Genomic DNA, 8521 nt, shown 5'->3' with positions numbered 1-8521 from the left:
GGGTCCGGCTCGCGGCTTTCCCGGTTCCGGAAGGCGGATGCCTCGCTCAGTGGAGCGTGGCTGCCAGCGAGGCAGAGGCGGCGAAGGAAAGGGAGGCTGGGGCGGCCAGCCGCGGCCTAGAAACCGGGAGAAAGTGGCGACGGCCCAGAGAGGCTGGGGAGGTAGGGAGGAACCCCTTCCCTCTGCTCCCGGGTCCCCAACCTGAGTCCGAGAAAAATGGAAATATAAACTCAGCGGCCTACTCCACCTTCCCCCCCCCACTCCCCCCGCCTCCCCCCACCCCAGGACACACACGGAAACAAAGAGAGAAGGGACCGGGGGTGCTAGCCACCAGCTTGGGCACATCTCTTCCCCGGAGCGGCCGGGGCGCTGGAGTCTCCCGGGCCCCGCAGCCTCGGAACGCAAGGGGAGGGGGTTTCTTTTGGCTCCCCTCCCTCGATCCTCTCTCCTCCAATCGCGTGCGGCCGCCTCCCTCACCCCCTGCGCCTCTGGGCCTGGGGACTCGTACCACCTGCTTCCAGCCCCCGCCCCCTCCTCTCGGCGACCTAGCCTAGGCCAGCCCAGGAGCCTGATGACCAGCTCTCCCCCCCCCGTACCCCCCCACCACCCCCCCCGAGCCCTGCAAGGCGCCTGGGAGCGAATGAGGAGCGCCGGCCCCGGGCCAGTCTCGGGTTCTCGCTTGTAAACTTTATTGTAACTCTTCCGCCCTTTTCAGGCGCAGACAACAGAACAAAGTATAGAGAGGAACAACAAAATATATAATTAGCCCTCCCTCCCCCCAATAAAGCAATTCACGGATACAGGATACATTCTCTTCACAGCAAACCTAAGAACACTTTTAACAATTGCTCACAGCGCGCATGCTAACTAAAGTAATCTCTTTTGAGAAACACTTAAGACAAAATTGTCAAACCAAAGGAGGTGGGGGGGGGGACAGGAGGGAAAAAGAGAGAAGCAAGAGAGAAAGCCAGCGAGCTAGGGAGGGCAGCGGGGAGCGGGGTTGCGAGGAAAGATGAGGACGCGGTGGAAGAGAGAGAGAGAGAAAGAGAGAGAGAGAGAGAGAAAGTGAGAGGGAGACAGAAAGAATTACGGCGTGAATAGGCAGTTTCATGTTGTTGGGAGAACTTCGCAGAAATCGGTACCTTGGTCATTACAAAGAATCACGTTCAAAGGAAAAAAAAAAGACCATTGCACAAGGAGGATTTTTTACATGGGGTGGGGGCGAGGGGGGCTCTGGCAGGCAGCAGTCGCTCACCCTCGCAAGGCGAGGGAGTCCTTGTTTAAAATCCTTTTTTTTTTTTGTCCCCCCCCCTGACCCCCAAGAGAAGGGAAGGAGATCCACGGTAGCTCACACACAGAAGCTATTACGAGATACTACCACTAGCGGGGACTGGCGCGGCGGGGACGCTGCGGTGGGAGGCCCAGCTCCTGGCTCCGCTCGCGGGCCGGGGCCGGAGCACTCGGAGGCGGGGGAGCGGGCGGCGGCGGCGGCGGCGGCGGCGGCGGCGGCGGTGTGGTCGCGGGAGGGACCGGCGGACGTGCGGGCAAGCCCCGGCCCAAGCAGTCCCAAGCTGGAGCCCTACTTCTTGTCGGCCTTCTGCTGCGCATCGCCCTGCTCGCCGGCGGTCTCTGGCGCCCGCTCCAGCTTCTCTTTCTCCAGCTCCTCCTGCTCGCACTTACTGCTGGGGAACTTGTCTTTGTTATTCTCTTTTTTCCACTTCATCCTCCGGTTCTGGAACCAGATTTTGACCTGTCTCTCTGTTAGTCCCAGCGCGTGCGATACCTCGATCCTCCGCTTGCGAGTCAGATAGGGATTAAATAGGAACTCCTTCTCCAGCTCCAGGGTCTGGTAGCGGCTGTAGGTCTGGCGGCCTCGCCTGCGTCCGGCGGCTGCTGGGAAGGGGGGAAAAGGGCGAGACGGAGGGGAGGGTGGGGGAGGGGGCAGAGACAGAGAAGGTTGGAAGATTCGTGAACCAGCCTGGGAGACCAGGATAATGAGGGCAGGGGACCCTTATGCGGGGGCGGGAGGGAGCGCTCGGAGGCCGCGGTCAGCAGGGAGAGGGGGGGGGGGGGCGAGGGGGACTAGACAGCCCTGAATCTGCGGGGGCCAAAGAGGGGGAGCCCCTTCCCCTGGTAACCAGCACCAGAATGAGGGGGGGGGGGTTCAAATATATTAAAAGTGCCATAAAGTTTAGGAGGAAGGATGTGGAGAAGGGAATAAGAATAAAAAGCCAGAGTGGGGACCCACGAACCCACCTTGAAAAGCCCCCAGAGCCTCTGCCCCAGAAGAAAAGTTTCTTCAGGGTAATTAAACTATAAAGCAATTGAGAAGTGCAAACGCCGAGCGCCCCCGCTCCCTCCGCTCTTTCTCCACAGCCCCCATAAAACAGTAAAAGGGGGGGAAGAGGGCGAGAAGAAGAAAAGTAAAGGAGGGTGAGGGGTTTATGGATTCAGGAAATTCACTTGGCGACCCCCCCCCTTCAAAGGAAGCAAAAAGAAAAGGGGGGAAAAAGAAAAGAAAGTGGGGAGGAAGGCAGAAGAGGTAGCTGATTGGAACGGAGCCCACAAGTCCTGGAGGAGCAGAAGATGCTCCCGGCCTGCCCAGCCCCCCCTCCCCCGGCCGGCCGGCCTGGGGTCCTCCCGGCCCCTTCCCCACCCCGGTAGGCCCGGCGGGAGCTCACCTTGAGGGCGCATCCAGGGAAAGAGCTGTGTGGGCGACGGGCTCTGCTCAGACCCCTCGGCCTCCTCGCCCAGGCCGCTGGCGGCCGCGAGCTTGCAGTCTGCGTACTGCACCAGGTCTGGATCCTGCGCACCGAACAGGCTCTGGCGCTGCAGCGGGTCGTAGCCGTAGAAGTTGCCGGGGTCCCCGTGGCACGCCACGGCACACGGGTTCTGCTGGTAGGGAGCCGTGGACAGCGACGATGGCCCGTGGTAGAACTCCTGGATTTGCGACGGGTGCTGGAAGCTGCCGCCGCTGCTGGGACCGTACACCACGGTGGGTCGGCCGCCCAGGTCCTGGGCGAAGCCGCAGTCATAATAATTGGGGCGCAGGGACTCCCCGGTTTTGTATTTGGAGAACAGTGAGTTGACGAAATAAGAGCTCATTTTATTGAATTTTGAGGCGGCGGCGGCGGCGCAGGCTGTAGTTGGGGGCTGTTGGGGAGGGGGTGGGGAGGGGGAAAGGGAGGGAGAGAGAGAGAGAGACAGAGAGAGAGAGGGAGAGAGAGAGAGAGACAGAGAGAAAAAAAACGCGGATTCGCCGGCTCCTAGTCACCCTCGCCTGGAAAGGAGAGGAAAAGGGAGGAGGAGGGGGGGAAAAGAGAGAAGGAAGGAAGGAAAAGAAAGAAAAGGCGAAGAAGATCTCGAAGCCGCTACACTTTTTGTGATTTCCAGGAATAGAAGAGCGAAGCCTGCAAAAGTCTAAGCCTGCATGGCAGCCGCGGCTCGCTCGCCCTCCCCCCACCCCCCACCCCCCAAACAAAAATATACCGCCACTTAAAGAGGTCCTCGCTTTACATTTCGAAGAAGGGATGCCAGTTCATAAACAGTTTTCGGTGATTTACTTCCCTCCAAATGAGTTGTTTCATATTTTGCCCCGTCTTTTCTCCATCATTTGCATCCATTAGAGACCCCGCATCCTATTGGCTTCTGGGTACTCCTCCCGGACAGAACGCAGAGCGAGGGTGAGAGCGAGAGAGAGCGAGTGCGAGAGAGAGCTAGAGCGAGAGAGCGCCAGGGAGTGAGGAGAGGGCAGGGGAAAAAGGAGGGGAAGGGGGAAAAAAAACACCCAGGGAGAGAGAGGGGGAGAGGGGGGAGAGGGAGGGGGGGAGAGAGAACGAATACGGATTAAATCTGTTTAACTACCTACATTAATGAGATATCTCTTGCCTCACAACAAATCAAATACCTTCGCAGACCACCCCCAAAGACTGATGTGGGGGAGTCACGGAAAAGCACCACGCGTACACACATCCACAACGCCGCGCCTGGCGTAGGCACGCTGTTAATTTCGCGATTTTAACGAGGCAATTGGAGTCTTTCTAAATGTCAGGGTCGCTTCGGAAAAATGTAAAAGAACACGGTTTAATTGCGCCGAGTTTTAAAAGGTCCTATAAATGTAATTGGTATTTTAATACAAGTTATCAAATCATACAGCTTCCTCTCCTAAACATATTTTCAAACAAACGAGGTAGTCATATTTAAAGCTTTAATGATCAATTTCCTTATTATTGATAAAGGTTTAACTATCGTGTGGAGGGAATTGGCTGGGTAACCAGCCCCCCAAAAACGGCTGTAAAGTCTTTAACAAACTATAAAACGCAATAAAGCCGGAGTCTGTTGTTGTTTATGCCGCAGCGCATAAAAGCTGTTAGCATTTTACGAGTTCTTTCCTCTACAGCTATAAAACTGCAGCTTCGATCGCCCCCGCCGCCCAACTGAAGCGCGGTGGGGGTGACTAAGCTGAAATGAGGCGATTATGGGTTGCTGCTGATTTTTTTTTTCCCTTTTCGGCGCAAACGGTGAGTTTCCCGAGATTTTTTTTTGCCTCCTTCAGCCTTGCAGACACACCTGCCCCCACACCCTCTTTGGAGACCCCAACCACCACCACCACCACCACCACCACCCCAAGATCTGTCCCCGCCCAAGTCACAGACATAACTTTCTCTCATTAAGCCAAGGGCACAAGGATTTTCTGTGGAAAGGGGGTCTGAGTGGGCCTGGGAGAGGAAGAAGAAACTTTCTGGTTAATGGAAGATGCTGAGGCAGAGCCAGTTTGTGCGGAGGTTGCCAATTCTGCAGTTCACACAGGCTTTTACCTGCTGGTGGTTGGGGGGGGGGGCTGCAAGGGAAAGAGAGGGGGGGTCTTGAGGTACTTTGGCCTACTCAGCACTTTAGAGGGAAGGCTGGGGGAGAGGAGAGGGTCTGGTAACTATCGAAAGGACCATGGCTGCTCCACACCTGTGCCCAGAGCTTGGGATCCAGTTCCCCAGCCCGGGCTGGGGCCAATCCTCTATCCCTGCCACACAGACCTTCCAGGTGTAAACACTGCCAATCTCATCAACACACCAAAGAGGTAAGGGTGATGGAGGCTGAGCCTGGGCGGCCAGGCCTTGGTCACTGCCATACCCTCCCTCCGGTGCCCTAGGCAAAGGCTGCGAGGTGTGTGTTTAAAGGGTACCTGTTATTGTCCCCAGAGCCAATGACCACCTGCACTGACCTTGGATAAAGGGGTTCAGATAAAGCAAGGCCACTGAGGTCTCCGTTTTCCTTTTTCTCGGGGTGCCTTTAGTTAAACCCTGAACATCTGAAGATCTGAGGCCTCAAACCCAGACCGAGGAACCCAACTGACGGGCTGCCCCACTCGGGAGCACAGAGCCTTATCCGTGTACCTGACACAGGCTGGTGGCAGAGAGACCTTGGGAGGCCCAGGGGAGAGTCAGAACCAATGGCCTCCAGAGGCAGCGGATGTGCAAAAGGGGCCGGGGAGACAGGGAGGAGACAGACTTTTTCTAGAACAAAGGCCGAATCGATTTTACAAATAAATTCAATCTATTGCTGATTCTCTAGGAGGCTTCTTTGGGGGATCCCCTGAGCCCCAACCTTTGTAAAAATGAAACCACAGCGTTTCCAAGGGAGCCAGCTGTTCTGTTTTCATTCAATCTTCTAAAGTAAGTCCACCGAATAAAAGGGGGACCAAAAAGGGGGACAGCGAGAAAGAGGGGTTTTTTTAGCTCAAGGCTGAGGGGACAGTGAGGCAACCTAAGGCTGAGTCAAGTTGTTGCGGAAGCGCACATTTTTATCAAGTGCGGGGGATTTTATGGTCATGATTTGAGGAGTCACTGGTGAGGTAGAAATTCAATGGCTTGTTCTAAATCATCCCTTCACCGTGCCAGAAATTTCTGATGGAAGGAAAATGTTTCTGTTATAAGAAAAAACAAGAAAGAGCGCGGAGATAATTTATAAACACCCAACGGAGCGCAGATTTATTGGAGAAACTCAAGTGGAGACACTCCGCGCTTTCTTTGCACCTGGTCCTGCGGAAAAAGAAGAGGCTAGAGTTGGGGTCACGGAGTGGGGGGGTGACTTGCTATTCCCCCCACCCCAGCTCCAGTGGGAGGCGGGTTCAGGCTGGGCCGAGAGGAGGAACCTGAAGATTGGGAATCAGCCGAAGGGGTGATAGGCAGTCAGAGCGGCGGCCACCGAACGAAAACCCAGGCCTCCAGCTGCTGCGTGGCAGAAGGACCGGCTTCCCCACCGCTGCCCTGAGCAGGGGGGCCAAGGGCAGAGCCTGGGCACGCGGGACAGAGCCGCGGCCCTCACCTGGAAGCCCAAGAAAGAGGAAAACTCAGAGGTTGCTCCCCCAAGGCCATGCCTGCCCCTGCTCCTATCCAGAAAATGCTCAGGGTGTTGGCTGAGCCTCCCAAGGGCTGTCGCAGCGTTCAACCCTCATCCCACCTCCCTAGGGAGACCCTGCCGGAGCCTGGGTGGCCAGACACTTGCCCAGCCCGGACCTGGACGGGTACAAAGGCTCTGGAGTCAGAGCCCAGGAGCAGCCGGGGCCCTCTGGCTTGGGGCACCACGGAATCTTCATCAAAGCCGGCTCCCCATTCCTTCCAGATTTGGGGATCTACGGGGTGGCACATCGGACTCGCTCTCCTGCAGCAGGTGTGGCGAGCTGGCCTGGGGCAGCTTCCTCTTCCAGAGACCTGCCGGCTCATCCCTCTCACCTGACCCGCTGGCCTGCACTTCATTCCTCTCGCCTGCCTCCACGGCAGGGAAATCTCATTTCTCCAAACCAATTCGCCTCCTTGATTTGGGCCCATTATTTCCATATTTCTATTATTAATATTATCCCCGGTTTCCACGCATTTCTCGCCCCACCAAACACAACAACTGGGAAACAGCCTTCTTAGTGTGAGGAATTCAGAAAATGAACCAGTTGCGGAGAGAGAGAGAAACGCCACTATAATTGAAATACATACAATAAGGGGAAAGGGCCATAACAAGCCCTATATTTTTATTATGCGCAAATTATTCACGACTTTTGGTAGCTCTGAGTTCCTGGATACAGGGCCGAACGGAGTGCTGTGTGGAGCCGCAGGAGCCCTCAACCTCGGCCCTGGAAAAATTCACATGGAGCAAGGGTGCCATCTAGCGGCCGCTCTGCAAAAAAGATGTCCTCCATCTGCTCAGCCAGATTCTGAGAACCCGCAGAGGAAGCGACAAACGATTAAACTTTCATTATTACTAGAAATAGGGGAGAGGAATGAAAGCAGATAAGAGAGAAGGCTTCGGAATCAGGAAACTGTTCATGAAACAGTTCAGATAAGTTAAAAGGAAAAGAAGCTATAAATCCACCCAGCCCCTAATTCCTGCTGGAGATGCTAAGCAATGCACTGTTTATGGTCAGTAAGAGGAGGACCACTTTTTAAGCCCTACACTTGATCGTTTCACATCCTGACGGGTAACAATCGGCCTTTTTGTGAGGGACGAGAAGGTCTGAGGTGATGGAATGGAACTGGAGAAGGATCAAGAGGGGCTACTCTTCCCCCAGACGTCTGGCCCCGCGGGGTCGTGTGTGTGTGTGTGTGTGTGTGTGTGTGTGTGTGTGTGTGTGTCCCTGCGTGTGCAAGGGTTTCTTGTTTATGACTGGCGCTTCTAGAGGGGTGTGTGTAAAGAACAAAGACAGCAGTCAGAATTTCTATGGCTTTGGGGACAGCAAAGTGTTCGTCCTCCCGGCTGCTAGCTTCTTTACTTTTTACCCTCCCGGAACCCCATCCCACCGCCTGATGATTCCCAAGTTCCAGACCCCAAGCCCCAGACCTGGGGGCAAGAAGGGCCAGGGTGGGGGCTTCGTAACAAGGCCCACCTATTCTCCCACCAGGTCCGGAGCCCAGGCTCATCCGCTGCTCATCTCCGGAAAGTTTCCCCTCACTGTTTGCTTTGCTGCTGTTTAGTTTCTTAACCTTCAGAAATTTATACCCTATAAACTTTTATAGCGGTCATATTCTTTTATTGCTGCGCACACGGCATTGAATTCCTCTCCCGGCTTCTCTCTGCCTCTCACTTCTCTCTCTCTCTCTCTCTCTCTCTCTCTCTCTCTCTCTCTCTCTCTCTCTCTCTCTCTCTCATGACAACTGATTTCCCCATCATCTCCGGCTTCTGAACCTCTGCACCTTCGCCTTTGTTTGTCTTGAAAGAAGCTACCCCGGGTTGGGGACCCAGACGCCGCCGCCGCTGCCCCAGGCCATTCCAGACGCCCTAGCCTCCTACCCTGCCGCGACCCAGTCTCCAGCCTCGCTTTTTATGTTTCCTTTTGGCAGAAACTGGCTTCCTTGGCTCACTCTCTGCAGCCGGCAGAGCTTGGAAAGCCAAGGATGCAGAAACAGCCCAGGCCACAACCAGCTGTAAAGCCAGATTAATTTTCCTTCTTTAACATAACCCTCCTGGCAGGCCGCCTGTCCCAGCTGCGGTCCGGAGCTTCCCCTTCTCCCGCCTCGGGTTTCTCGGATCCCCTTGC

At 55.6% G+C, this 8521-nt stretch overlaps 1 protein-coding gene across 2 annotated transcripts; it reads right to left on the bottom strand.

The window, feature by feature from the left end:
- Window positions 1-672: 672 nt before the first annotated feature.
- Window positions 673-4574, bottom strand: Hoxb8 (homeobox B8). Of its 2 annotated transcripts, none has more exons than XM_006971904.4 (2): window positions 2682-4574; window positions 673-1893 (listed from the first exon to the last, which is right to left on the bottom strand). In XM_006971904.4, the coding sequence occupies exons 1-2, from the start codon at window positions 3103-3105 to the stop codon at window positions 1580-1582; spliced, it is 738 nt and encodes a 245-aa protein (XP_006971966.1). In that variant the 5' UTR covers window positions 3106-4574; the 3' UTR covers window positions 673-1579. The 2 variants fall into 2 exon arrangements, with proteins under 2 accessions (XP_006971966.1, XP_015863285.1); XM_016007799.3 differs by having other exon boundaries at window positions 673-1890; window positions 2682-4573.
- Window positions 4575-8521: the final 3947 nt, after the last annotated feature.

The sequence above is a fragment of the Peromyscus maniculatus genome, chromosome 8 (genome assembly GCF_049852395.1).
Source record: "Peromyscus maniculatus bairdii isolate BWxNUB_F1_BW_parent chromosome 8, HU_Pman_BW_mat_3.1, whole genome shotgun sequence".
Lineage (NCBI taxonomy): Eukaryota > Metazoa > Chordata > Mammalia > Rodentia > Cricetidae > Peromyscus > Peromyscus maniculatus.
Note: the sequence above shows the minus strand (reverse complement) of the source record. Positions and strands in the feature narration are given on the sequence as shown.

Bases quoted from the DNA above. Each gene is read 5' to 3' on its own strand.
- Hoxb8 (XM_006971904.4), bottom strand. From the start codon at position 3,105: ATGAGCTCTTATTTCGTCAACTCACTGTTCTCCAAATACAAAACCGGG. The intron at 1,894-2,681 runs GTGAGCTCCCGC...CCCCCTTCCCAG, and splicing joins TCCCTGGATGCGCCCTCAAG to CAGCCGCCGGACGCAGGCGA.